The following is a 23196-nucleotide window of genomic DNA, read 5'->3' on the forward strand; positions in this document are numbered from 1 at the left end:
ATATCTTGTCATGCTTTAATCATCAAAGAGCCATGTTAATCTTTTATCTCGTTATCGTCATGAGAAAAAGTGGCATCAACAAAATGATTTCGTCATCGTTGACGAAAACAACACTGGAATCAACTGCTAGTATTCTCTGGAAGTAAACTGTTTCCATAATATTAGGAATCCTCGCGCAACGCTGGACGGGTGTAATGACACCATGCAAAAATGTGAATAGGTGAACTTAAAGACTCTGTGTGTTGCTAACATGAAGGAAATAATCTGCCTGAAATGTAAATAAATAATTAAAGAACTCTAGTTTTAGTAAATTAATACATTTCCTATACCTAAATTGAGCTAAAACAAAATTTCGGACTAGGCTTATGCACCATGACATAGGGAAATAAGGCAACACTCCATTTGGAGAATCTCATTTATATACAAGCTTTATTCGAAAGTGCAGAAAACTGCATATATGTCAAGAATCAAAATTCAGAAAATAAATGAAATATCCATCATTATGTAGCTGGTGTCAATTATTATGCTGTACAAACACTCCCAATATACAAGAAAGTCCTACAAGAGTTTCGGTCGATAAAATGACATTTTAAAGCAGAAGATCAGCTTTGGAATCCAACCATAAAAGGAATGCAGAGAGCAGCTTTCATCAAACATTTCAAACAAAATCATCAATCATTCCAGATCTGAGATGGATATTGTTCATGCAACATTTGATTAAACGGCAATTAAATCATCTATTCTACACAAACGCTGCATCTTTGCAGCCCATCCGGCAAATCATCCCATACATGCATTGTACGTCGATAACAACATTAAATATTTCACTGATTTACAAATTCACTAACAGAGTAGCTGAGGGTGAGAAGGTTTTTTTTTGCTTTTTTTTTTAATTACACTAATGTTTGGGCCCATTAGTTAGAGCTTTTGCCCCCACCGGTTCCCACTTCTCAACTTGTCTCTCCAAAGACGGGCTGAGGCCTCTGTGCGCTGCGGAGGGCAGGCGAGAAACTCCATTCACTGTAAGTGCTCCGCTGTCTGTTGGGCAGATGTAGTCTGCAGATTCATCAGGTTTCCTCTTTCTGAGATGACTAAATTGGGTGAAGCCCAGCTTCTTTGGCTGGAAACGCAAAAGTGACAAATGGTTAATAAACTATTCTGATGTTATGCTGCTGCAACATCTGCAGAATATTCAGACTGATTGATTTTGATGGCGCTTACTTTCACTTTTGCAGTGGTGGTGAGGGGCACGTGGCCCGTGGCGTTGCCATACTCTCGCTTCTCCTGCATGGCTTGGTGCCCAACCAGGGCGGCGAAGGCGGTGGCCAGGTGACGGCGGAGCAAGGTCTTCTGTGGAGGAATGTTCAAGAGTAGGGCCAAAGTCTCTGAGCTGAAGCGAGGCTCTAGGATCTATGAAAGAGCACAAGGAGAGAATACACTTAGGATGGTGGAAAATAACTGAACGCGTTTGCTCAAGTGTCTCACATAAAGGTTAAGCGTGTAGTATATCGTGACACAGTCTAGTGGTAAAAATCTTCAAGCTACTTTCTTGCTCTAAAGTAGTTAAGTTAAAGAAAAAAAAGATGTATGCATGACTCTACACTCGTGACTGCCAAGAGATCCGCAAAATGTTAAGCAGTAGAGCTTTTAGCTGAATCCCTGCTTGACCATTTTATCCTCTTTTATGCTTACATTGCATTAATTATCAGATTTCGTACAACTATGTGTGATTTATATGACAGCTTTAGATAATTGTAACTTTTAGATGAAGATTTCATACAGTTTTACTTCACATAATATTGCTAAGAATAAATTGGCAGCTTCCAACTTTTATAGCTTCACACTACTTTACATGATTGGAGTCACATTTCATATCGTTAGGATTTGTTGTAGGAGCTGCCTTTTTATATGATGCAATTACTAACAATACATTAAATAGAATTTACTTTTGAATAGAGTATATTTACATGGCAGTTTTGATTAAGAAAACCTCTAAATGCCTGTTTCACCCATGAATTTGAGTGTCGTGTATGTGAGCCGGTATGTTTATGCAGTGCACGAGATGGCATTCTTCAGTCTAAACATCCCTAAATCAAAAAACATTGATGTGACCGTATCACAGTCCAGGCATGCTCATTATTTACAGTACTCACAATCAGGCCTCCGTGAACACCGCTACCCCGTAGATTAGGAGCATATTCAGCAAGATCAACTGCTCTTAACCACTCCATGACGCGGTGGTTTGACCACTGCACCACCTCTGAGGGAGAGGGCTGTTTCTGAGGGCAAGACAACAAAAAGACTTCCTTCTATTATACTTTTAGTTATTTGACCGTTTATCTGATGTCCACAAATAAATTAACGTATAAACACCCTTAAAAGATGATAATGGTAACTGCATGGCAGGAAAAGTCAAAATGTCCCAAAATATTTAAAATCGATCTGCTGCCCCCTTGTGGTGACATTATATAATCACATCTGTTTAACATTTAACATTTAACAGCAGTATAACTTTAGAAAAATACATAAGACAATTTTGACTGTCTGTGATGTGTTATCTCATCAGTGTTAATTCAAATCTTAACCTTAGCTTTACATGCTGGCCTACCTCCTCGCCTGGTCTGCGCCGCAGACAGTTTGGGTTGAACTTATTTGCGTGGAGGACATGGATGGCACATTTAACACTGAGATGGTGAAGCTGACTGGTGACCTTTAGAGTCAGGAGATCATTCTGAGTGGACAGAGAGAGAGTGGACAGTGATGAAAAATAAGCAAAAGTATAACAGTGGTAAACATTTTGTACGGTTTTTAGTTGTATCTGAAATGTATGTACATGCAGAATTCAGTCTTACCACTGTAAGATATTGTATCATGCGGCCATCCACTCGAGCTTCATGGAACTGGTCTTTATACTGAGGCAAACCAATATCATCCAACCAGCCTAGATCAGAGAAAAGCAGGCATGAATGAACTTCACAAATTAAACTAAACCTTGCTTTAAGGTACAAGAGGCTCCACTATATTTAAAGAGCGGACTCAAATAAGAAAGCGCTGTTTGAGAAGTTATCCACTGAGATAGATTCTTACGAGTGACCCAGATGTAGTCCAGCTCTGAGGACTTCTCTATGACCTTGGTGGTGAACGCCCTCAGACCAAGCTGCAGCTTCTTCCTGTGCAGCGGATGCTTCATGCCCATCTCCTGAACTCAGAGAAAACGTTCCTTACAACACAACATCAGGGTAGAATTCCTCTTTCAGCTGCACACACTTCAATTTACTTGCATAACCTTAACTCCATTGGAAGTAAAAATTAAACATAGAACTTCAGTTTATAATCTGTAGGTCTTGAGTTTCAGTTTTAGTCGTGTCTAGTTTTAGCTGTAGGGTTTTATTTTCTAACCTTCTCAAAATCCTGTGGCGTGGCGGACAAAAGCGTCTGGCCATTTTCAACCCACTGCCTTGTGAGATTGACATATTGGCCCAGTCCGTAGTCCTCTAACCAGCCGCACACCTGCTCCTTGGACCATTGGCTGAATGGAATATTCATATCACTGACAGCAAAAAGGGGCCAAAGACAATATGTTATTGCAGGTGTTCAAATAAACAACAACTAAGAACACTATTAGTAGTTAAATAAATGAATAAATGGCAGCCTCAATAGATTTTACCGTGCAGAGTCAGATTCAGGGGTTCGGGTCAGTCTGGGTCCTGCCGTCGCGCGCAGGCCGCCTCTTCTAAACTGGCCGCCATCTGGATCTGATGCTTGGAAGCCTCCAGACTGGGTTCTTCGAAGTCTGTTTGGATGACAGTAAACTTTGGATAAAAAGGCGCAACTTTTTTCTTAAACTAAATTAATCAAAACACACACATTTTTTTCTAATAAATAAAATATAAATAATAATAAAAATAATATAATAAAATATTAAATATAATATTAAAATAATATATTATATAATATTTAATATTTAAATATTAATATAATAAAAATAATAATGACTTTGACTATCTTTTTCTAAATAGAACACCTACAAGCCAGTCGAGGAAGATAAGTTGAGCATCAGTTTGCCTCGCATAGACGCCTCTCTGGGAGTCGTTCCAATGACACCCACCCTTTCACTAATCTATTAAAAGGAGCAAAACCATCGCTGCCCATCTCTGGCTTCCCGACTGATGCACAACTGCCAAGTTTGCAGCTGAAAGACTTCACCACCCCTCCCAGCATGCATCAAGGGGCTCAGGTTTTTGCTCTTCTCTCCCCAGTATCTCAGCATAGACACAGTCTATGTGGGCACGTTATAATAGCAGCAGTAAAGTATATGTGCCCATTGCAGCATGAGTTGGCTGGCTGTGATTAATACTATAATGGTTATATCTGCTTTTTTTTTCTTTTATTGCTAAAAGAAAATGCAACAGTGTAATTTAATATGGCACTGAAACCGATGTAAATTAGGGGAAATACAAGTAGATGAAAGAGGAGAACTTGATTCATGTTTTCCTTCTTTCTCAAATCAAAAGCACTGCTTTCTTTCTTTTTTTCTTGTGCATTGATCATCTATGTCGATGCGCCGCTTTGTCGATGCACTGGTGTGCATCCCTGCACTCACTTCCCCCAGAGTCTCTTGAAGCTCCTGTTATTCTTCATGTACTCCGGAGAGCCCACGCCTCGCTGGCCAGGTTGTGTTTGCGCCCCACACTGAACAGGAGAGTTATCGCTGGATGTGCCGTCATCAGATTGCTCCAGCTTTCCTGCATGAGGTTTCACAAACCACAGTTAATTACCGGGGACAAAAAAGAACAAAAAAGAACATTCAAATTGTTTGACTGCAGTTTAGACGGCCCGATAGACTCTGCAGTATCTCACCACAGTAATTGTGTAGTTGAAAACAGTCACAATAATGTGAGCAGACAAAGCCCCACTGTGATCGTGCCAAATAACACGCTTTTGATTGATGATATGTATGAACAGAACTAACTGTTCCCTGTAGTTAAGGCAGCGTTAAAGACAAAATCTCGATAATGATGGCGACTGAAAACAGAGCCATGGAAAGCCTTTTTTACTTCTTCATCTTCCCATTTTGCATAACAAACAGAACATTACAGCAGAAATGTAGTGGTCTGGCTTTTCACAGTGTTCTATTCATTGGAGGTTAAAGACCGTTGAATTCAGGAAATAAATCATTAGTTAATGCCCCGTGAGGAAGAAAAGGATCCAAGCTACATTTTACAAGGTGTGATCTCTGTGATAAAAGTCTACGGTCGGTGCCAGCTGCAGCGCAGAGACGTCAGGGTGGGGCCCCGGTTAAAAGTGGTCAGCCTCGGTGTTGAAGGGTGGGACTGAGATGAATGTGGTCAGTCAGGGCAAGAGAGAGGGTGTGTTGGGTTACAAGGCCTATCCCATGATCCATCTGCTCTGTCAGGAGCTTCTGCAATTAGCTGTGATCAAACATGCAGTGGTTGTCTGGTCAAAGAAGGGCGGTTACAGCTTCAAATATGAATCCGGCCTCTCCTCATGGGAATTACTGGGCTACTGACTGATCCTACGGTGCACCGAGGGTCATTAAAGCACGCTATCATGTCATAAATTACCCTGTGAAGCTGTATTTGTGGATTTACTTTGGCTGGAGTCTCCATCCTCGCTACCATCTGGAGATCTTTGGCTCGGGGTTTCCGTGCTGCTGTCTCCGAGCCCGTTCTGTTCCAGCAGCGAGGAATTTACTGGCAGAGTTGGACTTCTGCTGCTGTCCCCAAGAACACTCTTCAAAAGCAACACAAATAGAAATAGCAGTTGATTTACATCAAATCATTAAAAACATAAATAAATACATAAATTAGAGGATATACTCTGATGGAAGGCAAAATAGAGTAGCTTTTAACCTGCAGATAATTTAAGATGGAAACCTTATGATTATACAGCCATGGACAGAAATGAATGGCCCCTCTTTTAGTCCTCTGTGGGCCTCTGCCTAAAATTAACCTCAGAAGAACAACAACATACAGCGTCTTTCACCATCTTATTATTTGTTTAACAGAAATTGAGCCAAAAAGAAAAAAATAATAATAATAAAGGCAATACTCAGTATCGCCATGATTAATTAGTTTGTAGATCCACCTTTAGCAGCAATATCTTCAAGTAGTCATTTCCTGTATTACTTTTATGAGCCTCTCACATCCTTTTGGCCCATTCGTCTTCACCAAATTGTTCCAGTTCATTGAGGCTTTTGGGCATTCACTTTTGCACACCTTTATTAGGTTCCCACCACAGCATTTCAGCCTGAACTCTGCACAGCCTATTTCAAAAACCTACATTCAGTAATTTGGCTGTAGCTTTGGTATTATTATTATTATTATTATTATTATTATTATTATTATTATTATTATTATTATTATTATTATTATTATTATTATTATTATTATTATTATTATTATCACCTTATTTCAACCAAGTTTTAGTAGTCAGACAGATGACCTCACATTTCCCTGCAGAATATGCCGGGGTACAGATTAATTCATGGTTGCCTGAGTGACTGCAAGGCCCCCAGGTTGGTCCTGGCAACTGGTACCGGTCAACCTTCTGACATGAACTTAGTGTTTAACATGTTCATTTGGGCATGACATGTATATCTTGAGTTTTATTTGGTAATTTTATTTTAATGGTCTGACATGGAAGCGGATGATTAATTACTTGTCGGTAACCTTTGTCATTATAGAAAGTTTTTAAAAGTACTTGAAGAGTGAAGTACAACAATGTCTCTTTGTGACCATTGCTTTCTTTTGGGGGGTGGGTGGGGAGGGTTGCCTTGACATGCCTTGTAGATACTTTGCCTTGTGTTATCCATCAATGTCTAGTCTTAAAGGGAAAGTTCGGTTTTTTACAACCTGGACCTTATTTCTGGCATTTTTTATGGTCGTATACTCACTCAGGCAAGTTTGGTGTCATTTGGAGTCCTTCGGAAGATATTAGGGTTTTTTTTGCGAGCCACTTCTCCATATAACGGTAGCGCATGAGGGCACAGCGGGACACAGACGAAGCAGCGTCTAAATAACACATGATTGCCGCGAAACTCTTCATTTCTTTTATGAATCACTAGATCTGCTTCCAGGACCTGTTGTCTACATCCGGGGCTGTGTGTGTAACAAATAAATCAGTTTGTAAACAAGACCTCTGAACTCATGACGTCATCTCTGTGCGCGCACTCTGTCCTCCGTTCAGTGAGCTCTTCAGCCGTATACTCTGGCTCAAAACGGTAAGGATGTCACGTCCATCATATTCAAAGTCGTCGTCCCCAACCTCAGAATTTGACAAATATTCAGACATGTTTCAAATAACTAACAGTAAACTAACAAGAGCGAACTCCAGCTGTACACGGAGCTGTGTCCGGGACGCGCGCACAGAGATGACGTCATGAGTTCAGAGGTCTTGTTTAAAAACTGATTTATTTGTTACACACACAAATAAAATAAAAGAAGTCATAAAAGAAATGAACGAGTTTCGCGGCAATCATGTGTTATTTAGACGCTGCATCGTCTGTGTCCCGCTGTGCCCCGTTCACTACCGTTATATGGAGAAGCGGCTCGCAAAAAACCCCCTAATATCTTCCGAAGGACTCCAAATGACACCAAACTTGCCTGGGTGAGTATACGACCATAAAAAATGCCAGAAATAAGGTCCAGGTTGTAAAAAACCGAACTTTCCCTTTAATACTAATAGCCACTGTGATGAGATTACTTTATTATGCTTTTACTCACAGATCGTGTTTGTGTGTGAGCGTGTACACACATACAAAGGGAAAAAAAGCAACATAGTATTTACAGAGTGGGGTACCAGGTTGTACATGACTGCGTTCATTAAATGAAAAATGTGTTAACAGTGTATAAAGATACCTTTGGTGAATGTCCGCTTGTTATGTCATTCGAACTAGTTGATAAAGTCTCTGGCTCGGTTCTGTTCAGAAAAAACACACACAATCCATTAAAAAAAGCCAGCTAAGAGATAGTGGGGTCATCCTCTGGCTAAGAGCTTCTTCTCTACCTGGAGTCACTGTCTTTCACAACTGAGGACAGAGATGCTGGTTGGGAGGAATGGCTGTTTGTTGAAACCTGTGACAGTGAAAGAAATATATCTCCTTAGAATTGTTTGGAAACCTTGGAATCACTTTCATGGACATATTGAAGAGACTGAGATGATCCCAACTTATTTGTACCCACTTCAGACTTCACATCATCAGATTTTGCACTGGCAGAGTCGGCGTTCTTCATCAGCACCTGCATGCCTTCCTCACTGCTGACTGATGGACTGCGGCCGTTTGACAATGACTGAACAGCAGAGGGAGCTACAGCAACAAAAAGAAGTCCTTTTTTTGTCTGCAGGAGGAATCAATCTAAACACAGCTGCTCTGTTCATATAAAATCTGCCAGGTAATAATAATAATAACAAAAATAATGATAATAATTAGAGGTGAAGGAGCAGATTACCTTGCCTTGATGTGTGAGTGACCTCTCTGAATTGTCTGCACTGATTAAGAAGCAGAGTGAGCTCCTCAATACGTCGGTCCTGCAGAAAACAAGAGGTGAGAGGTCAGTGAATCCAAATGAGGATTTTTTAAATCGAAGCTTAAACATATGGACTACCAGCTTCACTTTGCTGCCATTCCAGCGTTCGCCTTCCACCACATGGTCTTTACATCAAAGTAGGGAGGGGACTGACACAGGCCTGGGTAGAAGCCTTAGTTGTGGTAACCAGCTGCACGAGGAGTGTTTTTGAAGTGGTGCCTGTGCCTGGTTTCGCCATGGTTGCCTTAGTACATCTCAGTCCAAAATTAGGCTCAGCAGAGCGAGGCCAGCTTAAGTGTGGCTATGCCTGAAATGGCCTTGGGGTGTGTATGCACGTGTGCGCTCGCCAGCGTGCCACATTTAGGCCCATGTCTGCAAGAACTTAGAGTCCAAGACACTGTGGATGGGAGCATACAAAAGACCCTTTGTGCAACACATGGCTGCAGGGTGGTGGCTCTCAGAAATAACAGAGTTTAAAAATGGTTTTAAACAGCACTGATGAAGGTTCCGAGCCATATACCAACCACATTATAAACAGTAAAAGAATGACCACACATGCTCTAATGTTTGCATGATCAAACACAGCTGATTTGAACAGAAAGACAATATATTTTCACCCAACCATGACTTAGGCTGCGTCCCAATACTCCCCCTCACCCTCGTTTTCTTCACTAACCCTAACTTTTGCGCGTTCCCGTGAAGGTAGTGGTGTCCCAATTCCTCTTTTCACCTAGGGGGAGGGGGCATAACGAGGGCTAGGGGCTGAGAATAGCCCCTTCAAATCGAGGGTTTGCAGATGCTCACTTGGCGAGCGAGGGGGTATGAAAATTTCCCAGAATGCTTTTCGTCGTCATTTGCGGACTGAATAAAAAAAAAAAAACATGGCGGACGTTTCTTATTTTTTTGGGAATAAAATCAATATTTTGAGTTAGTTTCTGCATAAAAATGCATTTTGATTACATTTCTCGGCACAAACCAATATTTTACTTTCATAATATTCACTCAGTGAATGTACATAATCCCTTTTTTGTCCGTTGTTCGGTAAGATCGCGCCGAAATATGGTTACATAACCTACGTAAGCGACGCCGTAGGTTACGTAAGCTACGCCTTAGGCTGCGTCTATTTAACGCAGACCTAAACTCCGGAGCCGGCAGACAGAAATCTCTAAATTTCGGAGCAAATTTCTTAACAGGCGTAGCTACAACTGTTAGATTTCATCTATTAAACCAACATCTTCCTAAATGATTTATTTCAGCCAGCGTAATTCTCAACAGAGCTGCGTCCCAGGAGAGAGTTTCTCTCCCGGGACGACGCAGCAGCTTGACCCAGCGGATACGTCTCTTCTCGGGCTGTGAGCTGAGGCTGCTCCCCGGGGGCGGCGGCTCTTCTCATCTCCGAAAACATCGGGTCAAATTTCTTAACAGGCGTTATTTGGATAAACTGAGCCCCGGTTGCGGATCTTAAGGTTACCTTTATACCTGAAAAAATATTAAAACTTAAAGGAGCTTGAGGCCGGATTGTGGCAGGATTTATGAAAAAAATCCATATACATTTTAAGTTTTCTAGTAATAATGTCAGATGAAGCGTTCCAAACCCAAAAGAATGATTCCTCTAGTGTATCTCTCCTTTGCCTTGAACAGGCTGTGTGCTGCAAAATGTGCTGCAATTCGGTCCCGAATTTCCCGCGCTGGGCTGCGGATGTGACGTCACATGACGCTGCATGTGCGTTCTCCCCGTTCTCCCGTGCCGGCTTCACTGTTGGCTGCAGTACCCCCAACGGCCGTCGTGGTGAAGGGTGGCGCTAGAGAGTCTAATTTCTTAAAAGGAGCCTCAAGCTCCTTTAATAAAGTGCCATATTAACAGTGCTAAAGCTGAAATTAAAACAGCTTTTGGCTCTCTGCTTCCTGATCAGGTTAGGGATGAAAACGAGGGGGAGTAGGAGAAATGGGACAGGCACCTGGGCCAAGTGCCTAGATCTCAAGTGCCCTAAAATCTCCCCCTTCTTTTTTAGGGGTTAGGGAAGAAAAGAAGGGCGAGTGAAGAAAAGTAGGGGGAGTACTGAGATTGGGCCTTACCTTTTCATCATTGGCAGCTATCAGTGACTTCATTCCACTCCTCAGTCTCTGCAGCTCTTGATCTACGAGGAGAAACCCCACACTGTTCTTTAACCTGTATAAAATAGCTGCTCATGCTGGAAACATTTGCATTTTCCCTACACATGCTCAGAGGAATATGGTTATCGAGAAAAGTCGGAGGTGAACATAGATGCCAGCGTGTTGAAGAAATATTTCTCAAAAGGAATCACATCTTTTGATGATTCTTTTGACACACTCTTCATGGGTTTTGTCATAGCAGTTTTACGTATTACTACAGACACTTTGCTAGTAACGACAGAAGGAACTCAGCCAGCATTTCGAGTAAACGACAATGATCATATAGAGAGATAACCCTAGACGAGCATCTATCACTAAAAGCATTAAAGAGTCAAACAAGGCGCTGTTTCTTCACTCATCCATAAATCAAACAAAAAAAGGCAAAGGAAAGTGAGATAATGCATTCAGTAACTTTAGATACCAGCTGATGATTGTCAAGCTGCTCCCCTCCGAGCAGACAGAAGTAATAAAGGAGAGATACATTAAGGATGGCAATAAATAAAGAATTATAAAAGAAAGTGACATCTATGTAGAAAGGAAATAAATGAAAGAGTAATAGCAGATGTGGCCCTTGGGTTTTAAATTATTTTCATTAGGTACTGCAGGAGTCTTACGCTTGGTGTTTAGTCTCTTCCTGTGCATCTCCTCTGAGAGAGAGAGGGAGACGGACACAGAAACCTTTGATGAGGCAGTTTAGAAATGGCCAAGTCAAACTCTTCCCACATTTGTTCATGAAAATAAACAAACTGTGTCCCCCAGGCGCAGGGGTTATGGAGGGTTGGAAGGTGCACGGCTGCTTTGTTTACCTCTGTCTGAGCTCTCGCTGGTTAAACAGGGCCTGGTTAACAGCTGAGTGTGCAAGCTCTCGATCTCCGCGTTCTTACTGAGCAGGAGCTGCTGCAGGCTGCTGATCTCTGCCTGTGGAGGGTTCAGCAGAGAGGACAGTTCTGCTCACTGCTCATGCCAGCACATCTGCATAAACACTCACAACTACACCATTGTGTATGTCAGAAAAAAAAAGAAAATAACGTAGTAATTTAATAATAATAAAATACATAGTCTAAAACACAACTAAAAGGCCATGTATGTATGTATATATATATATATATATATATATATATATATATATATATATATATATACATACATATGTCACTTTATACGTTTTTTATTATCTTTTTTATAATATTTACTATACATGAAACACCACAACAAAGAAAAGAAATGTAATGTTCGGCCAAATCTGTTCAGTTTTTATGGTTTGCTAAGCAAGTTACAGGAGGAACACAGATCAGAATCATGTTTATTTGGCCAAGTCAGGTCAAACAAGACAGGGAATTAGTTATTTTCGTTAAGTTATATTCAGGCTTAAATTCAGGATTATGTAACGGACAATGCGTCAGTGTGCTGCAATGAAGAATATATATATATATATATATATATATATATATATATATATATATATATATATACACATATATATATGTATATACAAACACACACACACACACACACATTTTATTTATTTTTTTATTTATGTATTTAAAATTTTACAATAATACAGTATAGAATATTTATGCTTTAAACTAAAATGTCTAAAACTGCTTCTATAAAAAGGCTCATTTGTGAATTTGGTGACATGTTTCTCCAATTGTTGGCACAGGGGCACATTTACCACCCTGTTACAAACTTCAATCAACTCTTTTGAAGGATTCAGACACTGATGAGACCAGCTGCTATAATTCTGAAGAGAAACTGTTTCCATATACTTGTTTTACTGCTATTAAACAGCAGGGCTCATCCTTTGATGACGTTGGGAGTTGGGAGACAGGCCTGAACTGCAGGCAGATCCTTTTAGCCATCGAGCTACTTTATAATGGAGCCATGCTGATAAAATGCATGCAGTTTACAACACATCTTTTTCTTTTTCTCTCTCTCTTTTTCTAAACTGCATATCACCATGTCCAAGTTTAGTTTGCTAATTAAAGTGAACTAGTATATTAGCATCATTAAACCTTTGTAATACACATAAACATATATGTTTTGGTCCTGGAAATGGCCAACAGGAAGACAGAATAGAGGAACCAGTGAAATCATATAACAATCATAACAGAGGGCACTGGTTGAGAGAAAGAGAAAAAGAAGAAAGTAAATGCCAAGGAATCATGCCAAAGTAAGAGTTCATTAAAAAAGACAAGGCTAGTATTAAGTCTATTTCTACCACACTTTAAAATAGAGAGCAGAGTCAGACGTCCTAAGAAAACATAGGTGTCTGAAAATGAGAGAACTTGTGCAGAAGAAAATGACTCACTTAACTGGCTGGAACATCGAATTGGACAGCGTTTAGGAAAGTTGAGCGGACAGTTAGCAGTGGAATTTGGGCACTGATGGCGTATAGCAAAGTCCACAAGCCATGCACGTCATTTTACCTTTGTTGCTTTAAGTTTCTTCTCATACTGTAGTTTCTGATCCTCCAGGTGCTCCACTTTGTCCTTGAGGGTCCTGAGTTCCTTCAGTAAGATCTACAAAAAGGAGGGGAGAGAAAAAGTAGTTAATTTGACATGAAACTGATCAAACTAAACATGCCTATTATTCTTTCATACAACACGCAGTGTTAAAATGTGTGAAATGCACTTTTTGTGTCACACGTTGATCCACAACATGTCAATTTCGGATATTCAGTGAATGCTTCATTTCCATCTGCAGCTGTGGATCACACAACAAACTGAGCCAAACCCATGCTGTGCACATTAGACACCATGCAGGCAAGCTTTGCCTACACTTTCTCCTCCGCAGCGGCACCGTCGCTCTGCATCTGAGCTACCCTCTCTCGGGCTGTGTGTGTTCCCATCAGGCCCGTCTGATGCCTCCTCTAGCTTGTGCATCTCCCCTGAGGTTTTGTCACAACACGCCTCGTGGTTTGAGCCCTGGCCCTCGGTGGACTCAGCGGGGCACGCCACTGGAAGCCCGCTGTCAGCCGGCGTCTCCAAGGCTTTTTTCTCCCGGATCTTGCTATTGATCTCCTTCTGAAACTGACACATCTGCTCCTGCAGCTCACTAATGAAATTCACTACAGTCTGGCAGACACAGTGGGGGAGAAAACAAAAATGGGAAAAAAATTGTTAAGAAAGCCGGGAAAAAAGTGACAATGTGGAGAAGGAGTGAGTTTGTATTTGTGTAAATCATTAAAAAAAAAACGTTTTTATGTCTCCTCTTTTTATCTTGATGTCACTTTATGTTATAATTTAAATCCAGCGCTCTCATGCATCAGAAACTCAGAGCCCTGACATGTACACCGTCAGGTCTGACAAAGCTGTTTCTTATGACACAAACCGTCCATGATGGTGAGCTAAATAACGTTTTAATCTCGGTGAATGGTTATTTTAACAGTGGCCAGTGGGATTCTTGCTTAGATCTCTGCCCTGGGGGAGTTTGAAAAGCAGCCGAGTTATGCTATGACTGTGGACAGAGGAAGTCTCACCCGGGCTCTGGTACAGCGGATATGACAGATGATATGGAGCGCCTCTGCGGCTAAATTTAAACATGAGCTTACTGGCTCCATGGCCATGATCCCTCCACATGTTTTGTCTGTATGTGTGTGTGGGTGGGTGTGTGTGTGTGTCTGTGTGTGCATGTGGACCTGTTTGTGTCAATGAGGCGGCACGTGGAGAGAGTAAAGTGATAAAACCAGAATGTTTTGTTTTCGTTCCCTCAGACACTCAGTGAAAGCAGTTGAAGATAGTTTTTTTTTTTTGTTCTTTTTTTTTAAAGAATTTGTTACACACACAAGGACATTCTAGTATTTCAATTCAAATTACAAATCTGCATGAAATTCAATCATATTGAAATGATTCTGCAGGAAGATTCTGGTCATATTACTTAGGACAGAGCGGCTTTTTATGAAAAATGACATATTTAACTTTTACCTGCCACCATCAATGAAAAAAGTAAAAACTGAGCTGAAGCCTACACACACTCAGAATTGGCCTGTCATCCTGTACGAAAGCTCTTCCAGGCCTGAAATATTTCAACGTGAGGACACAAAGACTCTTTGACCAGCAGTGTTTTTAAAGTAACTACATACATCATGGCATCCTGTCTGCTGAAGGTTCTGTTTTCTCTTTCTAGTGGTCACCAAGTGCCAAGGAGTTCTGCTGGTAACCTAACACATCAGTCTTAAGCAAATATATGATCCAGTTTAGAGAGACAATAAAAAAAATTTAAACCTCCTGGACACATTCTTTTTCTTGTAGACTGCCCAGGAACAACAAAGCCAGGGTTTTGCTGAATCTTTCCCTCCATCCATCCGTTCAAAAACTGTTCATAGATCCACAGAAAAGTCAGCAGCTGACAGTGGAGTGCGAGCCATTCGAACACAAAGCGTATTTTTGTGTGTACCCTCGCCATTCCTGGCAGTGATGTGTTCACATTTCCAGGGACTGGGATGAAAGTGAAGCTCCTGAGGATTTAAACTAACGTGTCTTTGCAGCGCTCAGTGAAAACAAAGTACTCGTCAAAAGAAAGGGGATGAAAGCAAAATGTTTGAATCCATAGAATAATCCACATGTCCAAAATGTAGTAGTCAAAAGTCACATTTCCCGTATTGTTTCATGTACAGCAGCACTTCCACAAGATGATGCCAAGTTGTAACCATGTATTTACCAGCAGGCGAGCCAAACCACATTTTTTATACCAAACCCCAATCATGCATTTATCATCATCTAACTCTAACCATCTATTTTGCATGCCTTTTCCTTCACTTTCTCTCATGTAACTGTGACACAGCGTTGTGAATGCTGAGTCACATGCACGGCCTTTGGTTCTGTGTCCTAAACTGTTTCGGTTGATGACTCTGGCTCTGAGACGTCAACTGAGAGAGCTTTTCATTCCCTAACCAAAAGTGATCGACAGAGAAGTTGGATGGCTCTCAAACTTGGTTTTTAATGTTATAAAATCCCATTTTGGCATTGTTTTCCACGTCCTAGCCTTCGAAAAGGCAGTTATTAAAAACATATATCATCAAAATGCAAAACATAGGACTTTAACAGGCTGATATGGGGATGCAACTGTTTTGCTCAGTGTTTGCACTAATGCAGCTGTTGTTGAGCCTTTATAGTGAAACTGCTGTCATCTATGTACAGTAACTACACTCTCTAAAATGTGACTGGGTTTAACCCCTAGGTCACTTGCATGCAAGGAATTTGTGCATAGAAATGAGGTAATTGCAATTCTTTTGACAGTGAAAATACTGACAGCGCTGAAGTTGGATCTTTTGCTTGAAATGAAAATGAAGAAAGTCTTAAGTCAAGTCATGCCAATAGCAAAATTTTGACCAATACACATTATATTTAAAACAAGGAATGACAGCACAAGCACGGACACATAATGTACAGCAAGAGAGAAGTCTAACCTCGGCTTTGTGCTGCTTTTCAGCACCGTGGCCCTGCTTTCCCTCCATATCTGCCAGCTTCAGTTTCAGGTAGGACACCTCCCCCAAAAGATTCAGCTTCTGGCTCTCCAGTGACGTTCTATGCAGGACCTCCTGTCATCCACAACACATACACACACACACACACACACACACACACACACACACACACACACAGCGGGAGCCCAAATCAACACACAGACACACACAAATACATTATCCCATCATCTATACACAAGGCACAATACTTACTTTACAAAGGCAGCATTGAGTATGAGGCTCAGCAAGCTACCGGCTCTGAAATGTAAGTCCCCTCACACAAACCCTGCTGGTTTCAGAAGCTGTTTGAGTGGCTAAATATACACAACCCATGACCACTATTTATAATGTCTATTTCACAGCTCACTCAAAGTACATTGCAGAGGGGAGGGAGGGGTGAGAGAGGGGGGGAAAAAGCATGCAAAACATTCATAAACGGAGCGTCAAAATAATTTAGACAGGTGCATTTCCCTGTTGCGTATACATAAACGGCTGCCAATCAAACCAGGTGGTGAGGGAGATTAAAGCCAAATAGTTCTGGTAAATCTACCCTGAAAGGCTGTCATCTTTCACAATTAAACCAGACCATGCAGGCAGATGTATTACACATTTTTCTAAATGCCAACCAGGTGCTGAATCACTTAACATCCAGAAATTATGCATCAAAGTGTACACATGGATACAACCGTGTCAACCTCTGGCTTTTGGAAAATATCTGGGCTTCTTCTAGAGTGTGCATGGAAAATATTAGAGCTTTGTCACCAGGAAGAGATTTACAGCTTAGTTCCAAAGCCTCATAATGACCATGTATCCAAAAACCCAGTGCTGGCTGTACTTTAATAAAGTCCACGCATACAGCTTTTCAAATAAGAGCAGAAGTTACAAATCTAATTCAGAAATGTGCCAAAACACTCAGAAACAGTCAACTCGGCTATAAGGGTCCCAGCATAAGATTTAGAATCAATACCTGGTTGATCGTCCAGTGTCTGCCAGCAGCAAACCATGTGTTCCCCTCATGGATACGGTGGTTTCAGGCGTGTTTCAGTTTCAGGAAGTTAAGCTTTTAGACATCCATTCCATTCAGTATAAAGTTTCTGATGAGAAATCTAAAGCAAACAACTGAAAGATGACAAGCACGCCCCGTTCTTAAAGAAGCACCACCCATCTCTTCCTCCCTCCCACCTCTTCACCTTTTACAGCTATTCCACCCCTCCTCATCTGCTCTTTTCTCCCTCCTTCTGTTATCCTCCTGTCTTTCCTTCTCTGCAGAAGCCTGCACCGGAGCTATGGTGTCTGCAGGTGGATGGCGGCGGCGGTGGGGTGAGAGGTGGGGGTCAGGGGGTGGGTGGGGGGGCGGCACAGCTTATTATGCAGCAGTCTCCTGCAAAGACAGACTAGTCTGGCCCTGCATGAACCAGACATACTCTCTGAAACAAAATCTATCCTGGAATGAGTCTGATCATCCCAAATATTTTGGTTGTCAAGGTAATCTCCAGCCACCGCTGGAATCTTGAAAAGGAATTTCCTTCCAGGAAGCATCCTGGGTAACATTCTCCAGCTCATGAGAAAAAACGTGGTCCCGCAGAAGAAGCTATATTAAAAAGATAAATGGACGATCAGGGGCCCTGTCCCAATTCTTTTTTTCTCTCTTTGTTTTAATGAACAATAATAGTGATGGAGCAGTTTTGCATTTCTGCTAGTGAAAGTCAGACTTTCCTAGCCTTGGTCCAGGAAAACACAGAGCATGTGGCACTGATAGAGATCATCTTGTCTTGTTTAAACAATTCAGCTTAATCTGCGGTCAGTGAAGCCGAGTACCTGCTGTAGCATCTCTTCTGTGCAGCTGAGTTTGTGCTGATGCTCCACCAAAGAACTCTCTAGGTCGCTGATCTTCACTCCCTGAGCCTCCACCTGGTCTGTCAGCACGCTCACCTGATTACATTTGTACATGTGAACAGAGACGTTAGAGAAACAAATCATAGACCGTTAAACCATCATTTCTTTTCAACTCCACCCTCGTAATTACAGTCTGCGCTGGGTGCAGCAATTCCCTTTAATTAAAAAGCTACTCATAATAAACTATTAATTGACCACTATTTTCATTTAAATGGTGCTCACTTTTACTAACATATTCCTTTTATTAACTAAAGGAATGATTCTTTGTCCTTTAGCTGGTGTTTGCAAAAGGTTCAGTAACTCAAGCAGCAGAGCACGTGCGGTTAAAAAAAGAGCTCTGCATTGAAACTTTAAGCCTCAAAACAGCTAATCTCACGCTAAGAGGCAGCTCCCTCCAGCCTACTGGGAAAGGTTTCCAGGGAAAGGCTTTCTGTGGAGTCTGAAGAAACTAATGGGGCACCTGCTGTCCCTCACACACCAACATGGGTGCTTACTACTGCTGGTGCTAGTTCCAACCTGTCCACACACTCTCTCAGAGTTGCTACACACACCTACAGATATAAGTCACAGACAAAACAAGATTGAAACAAGACATTCTGGTGTTGTAACAGCACCTAACCCACATTTCTAACTGCTGCCTCGCCTAGACGCTGAGACTGAAGCAATTACACAATATTTACAAGGCAATTCTGCAATGCACCTTTGTCCTTTCCTGTCCTCGCCTCTCTCCTCTAACCCCGCTACGTGATATGGGCATTGTTTGAAATCAATTCCTGCTTTCAGACTGCTTTGTTTACAAAATTGCATAGCATTTGACAAGATCCTTGAAACAAAATCCAACCTGCAGAATTAGTGACTCTTTGTCTCCCTCCAGACGTGATAACCGCTCCTGGTAGGACTCACTATTAGCATTTGTGCGGAGGTTTTCCTGCAAAATAGAGGTCACCTCTTAAGTCCTGTTTGCAGGCTGTTATTACAGAACATTTTCCCAGTGGATCAATTTTCTTTTGTTGCAGCCTCAGGCACATAAACACAGATGAATGCAAACACACACACACACATATATATATACAGTAGATGCACAATACATTTCAGTATCAGCGCTGTGTGGAGTCTGTAAGAGGTTTATAGGTTCTAATCCAATTCTGAAAGTTGTGCACAACTATTTACACAAGCTGATTAGGGGGTGAGAAAGTGTTAGCTGAATATTGGCCTGTGTTGTCAGGGAAATCACAGCGCTACCTCATTGTCATAAGAGAAGAAAAGTACATCCACATCAGCTCTAGTTGACCCCAGTCAGAGAAATATTCTGTAACTCAACGTTCATAGTCATGAACCAACCAGTGCACCTGTTTTAAAGTAGGTCTTAAATAGTTATAACCAAAATACTCAAAATAATATGAAATAAAATATTCTTAAGGTATTATTGAACAATATTTTCAAAATACTTTAAAGAAGCACCAATCTATGTGGTTCAGCAGAGAAATACTTGAATATAAACTTAATAGCTTTCAGCCGCAGGGTCCAATGTCGACAAAGGGAAACCCATCCTGTCATTTTTACTCACCCAAATGCAAAAGTGGAGCCTCTAAGGGTTTTTTCTTCTCCTGGTTTATTAACAAAGTGTGGCTTTTTTTTTCTTTTGTTTAACACATCTACTAGCTGAATGATTAGGTGAATCCTGATGGCTGGCATGGCACCGATAAGACCACACCTCCTTCAAATGTATGAATCTACTGGCAAGCCTGTCGGCTGACGGGCTCCTCTAATGGGCTGCCTCTTGCCATAAGGAGCGGTGCATCCTTTTGTTACGATCAGAACTCTCAGAGATCCGATGATTGAATTCTTATTTAGATATATATAGCATCTGACATAAGGTCAATCACAAAAAGTAGACCCGCAACCTAAAGCCACTCATATTCTCCAAGATTTCTCAAGTCTGACTGTTCAAACAAGTCTTGTTGACGCTAATACCTTCACATGTGTCCTGGTTACCTGTATTAAGATTTAGTATCTCATAATAGTGCTTAAAATTCCAAGTCCAAAATAGGTCCTTAGCTTGGTCATCTTCTTTTGCAAATAAGACACAGGAATCATGATGTGTTCAATTTGCTGTTATTTGGATCACAAACAAAACTTTTAGTTAAACATTATAACGCCGCTATTTAGAAGAGGCTGGTATTGATCAATTTTACTTTGTTTTGTAATCAGCAGTAAGCTGTCCACAGTCTTGGTTTGGTTGGCTTGGTTCATACGAGCTGCTGAACAGTTTATCAGCAGCATGATGAGGCATGTGGAGGGCATGTCAGAAGTCAGTGTTCTTCAACCCTGGTCCTCAGGAAACACTGTCCTGTCCGTTTTAGATGTTGCTCTGCTCTCATACACCTTGCTCAAATTAGAGCCCATCAACAGACTTTGTGTAGACCTTCATGACAGGCTGATGGTGATCCAATCATCTGACGACCTGGGTTGATGAACATTCACGTACGTTATCACTGACTAGTCGAAAGGAATGTTTGGCGGACTCGTCAACTCCCAGAATAATCATTAGTCGCAGCCCTACACCCAACAGTTTAGCTGAAAAACTATAGTGACTGAACTGGTTTCAAACCTGAATAGAGGGATATATTTCTATATTCTTCCCAAGTTCTTGGGAACACATTGGAAAAATTGGGCATCGACAAAACATAATGTAGTTGATCTCTAAGTAAGGCTAAGGCCTCCTGACACCGATGTTCAGGAGTGATCATGTAGTACTGGATATAAGGCTGATGTTTACTCATTTATTAGATTGCACTGCCACAAATGAGTATTTATCATATTTACAAATGTATTATTTATATATCTATTCATTAATTATTCTTCTGTTATAATATTTTTTTGATATCTGGTATACTTCTGTTTTTTTTTACTTTTGTAAGTAAACCCATGATACACAAGTTGTATTTTATTAGTATTTAAAGACTTAAGCAATAATGTACTTCTGCACACTACTTTGAAGAATAGTAATATCACAGGTGAAATATTGCATCTCATTAAATTATGTTTAAAATCACTGACACATATATCCTGCCAGCTGCCTTTAAATATTAAAACCAAATGGAAGCAGTGGACACGACTCACTTGTTAATGGTAACAGAAAGGTAGGGGCTGCACAAAGACCCCCTAAAGATCAAAGTGGCAGAAAATGACCACAACAATCATATACATCCTTTCATTCTTCTCAACAGTTTAAACTTAAAATCACTTTGAGAGGTAAACAATGTTCCACTGCTATAGGGCCTGAAATTATATTGAAAAGCGATCAACTTTGATTAAAGTCCTTTTCAATCAACAACCAGAAACAAATAAAAAGTGGAATGTGCAGAACATCTGCAGTAAATAATAAAAATAATAAAAAAGCATGTCTGTACTCAAAAAATGTCCTAAATAAACAAAATGATTTAAGTTCCACTTTTCCAAAACATTCCACTCCTTGAGGACCATGTGTTTAGCAGGATGCACGTGTTTCATGCTCTGCAGCATCCCTGCAAATGAAAAACAAATCTTGTCTTCCTCCTAAATGATCTACTCTGGCGTCTGTAATTATAGTGGAGAAGTAACAAAGTGAAGAAAAGGCATAGCAGCTGTGCTGCGGTGTAAAGGTACAGGCAGCAGACATGCAAGTGGGGAATGTCTTACCTTTCTGAGCCAGGCAAAATGTTTGTAGAAATCAATATGATACTCCATTCTGCAGGCCCATGGCTTTTAAAGTCAAAGAGAACTTAGCCTGTACTATCACACACCCTGGGAGATGAACACACAGTTCAAAGCAAAAACAAAACAACAGCTGCTAGCTGTATGCTGCACACACTCTCTCCTCCTTTTACAGATACCCCATACTGCAGTTGTAGAGTGCAGGAGAGATGTTGGTCCGTGTGGTTGGCAGTCTGGGGCTGCCTGAGACTTTTAGAGCTGAGATGAATAAGTCAAAGTATGCCAGTTGGCAGTTCTCCCGTTCTTTCTTTTTTTTTTCTCCCCCTCGTCTTTTTTTCTACTTCTTCTTAACTGCCCCGTTCTGTTTCCCTCTCATGCACACATACTCCAGCTGCTTCAGCGTTCAGCACATCTCTGCGTGTTAGTGGGTCTCATCAAGACCCTCCGTGTTTTTCCTTCACTTTCCTTTCTCCTGTCCTTCCCCTCCGCTTCTGTGTCAAGCCCCCTCTGACAAATTCATTTTGTGAGGCTTCTCATAGGAGAAAAGGGGAGAGAAAACTTTTTGTAGCACATGCTTGTCAGATGTGGAGCAGGGCAGGCCACGCAAAGGGGGAGGTAGGGGGGCAGAGTAAAGGGGAAAGTGAGAACATAGTTGATATAGAATAAAATCTAAGAGATAGAGTGCATGAGGACAAGCACTTGGGATAGCTTACTTGGAGAACTCAAATAAACTACCTTTGCTGACAAGGCAATGAAGGACCAGAGAGACACAACAACAGTGGAAATGCAGAGCGACTGCTTGCACTTTAAACAGGAGCTCTGGTTCTCATTACTGGTGCCATTCGCAATAGATCCTGCTTTCAGCTCACTTCTTAGCAGACAGAAAAAAAACAGCCCTTTAGAAGTTTATGACCAGGATCAAAGACCACCAAATCATGCAACCCATAAAACTCATGGACCCAGTAGTATTAGGCTGTGACAGGCTAATGGCGTATGCATGAGCACAATTCTCTACCAGAACCTTTTATCACAAATAGGACTTTGGATATTTTAGATGTGGATATGAAATTTGCGGGGTGTTATAAAACACTGTTATGGTGATCATTCGTCCAAGCGTGCTCGTAGAAAGCCTTCAATTGTGAGAGGAGGAGTACTCACCTCATCTCGTTCCAGCCATTTTAGTATAACATTTGCTGTATCACTGGAGACCTGTTTCCTCAGAGCGGCCTGCTCTTCTTCACTCTCCTGGGCCTCCAACACAGCCCTGAGGGCCTCAGTCAACTCAAGAACCTGGAGATCAGAGTCCACCGGTGGGGGGAGGTGCTGCTGGTTTTGCTCTGAAGATTGGCAACCTTGGCTTCCTAACTGCAGAGCTCTCAGCAGGTCTTCCCCCATTTTGCCTTGAGGAAAGACAACAGGAAATCAACGTTTGTT

The 23196-nt window shown here is 41.3% G+C and overlaps 1 protein-coding gene across 6 annotated transcripts; it reads right to left on the reverse strand.

The window, feature by feature from the left end:
- Positions 1–410: 410 nt before the first annotated feature.
- On the reverse strand, positions 411–23042 carry ppfibp2a (PPFIA binding protein 2a). 6 transcript variants are annotated; one of them, XM_061744354.1, is made up of 22 exons: positions 21748–22216; positions 18908–18994; positions 17989–18102; positions 16114–16245; positions 13484–13780; positions 13133–13225; positions 11510–11621; positions 10626–10687; positions 8472–8550; positions 8205–8329; positions 8029–8096; positions 7881–7941; positions 5586–5754; positions 4604–4745; positions 3668–3793; positions 3400–3550; positions 3088–3199; positions 2853–2941; positions 2609–2731; positions 2154–2279; positions 1222–1410; positions 411–1120 (listed from the first exon to the last, which is right to left on the reverse strand). In XM_061744354.1, exons 1-22 carry the CDS (start codon positions 21793–21795, stop codon positions 899–901), a joined length of 2727 nt encoding a protein of 908 aa, XP_061600338.1. In that variant the 5' UTR covers positions 21796–22216; the 3' UTR covers positions 411–898. The 6 variants fall into 6 exon arrangements, with proteins under 6 accessions (XP_061600338.1, XP_061600346.1, XP_061600355.1 ...); XM_061744362.1 differs by having other exon boundaries at positions 5613–5754; positions 21748–22214; XM_061744371.1 differs by lacking the exon at positions 13484–13780 and having other exon boundaries at positions 21748–22210.
- Positions 23043–23196: the final 154 nt, after the last annotated feature.

Source organism: Cololabis saira, chromosome 2 (assembly GCF_033807715.1).
Source record: "Cololabis saira isolate AMF1-May2022 chromosome 2, fColSai1.1, whole genome shotgun sequence".
Classification (NCBI taxonomy): domain Eukaryota; kingdom Metazoa; phylum Chordata; class Actinopteri; order Beloniformes; family Belonidae; genus Cololabis; species Cololabis saira.

What these genes read in the sequence shown, in the direction of transcription:
- ppfibp2a (XM_061744354.1), bottom strand. Translation starts at nt 21,795, where the DNA reads ATGGAGTATCATATTGATTTCTACAAACATTTTGCCTGGCTCAGAAAG. An exon ending in CTGATGATGTGAAGTCTGAA is followed by an intron (nt 8,097 to 8,204) that starts GTGGGTACAAAT and finishes TCACTGTCACAG; the next exon opens with GTTTCAACAAACAGCCATTC. An exon ending in CACAAATACAGCTTCACAGG is followed by an intron (nt 4,746 to 5,585) that starts GTAATTTATGAC and finishes AACCTCATGCAG; the next exon opens with GAAAGCTGGAGCAATCTGAT.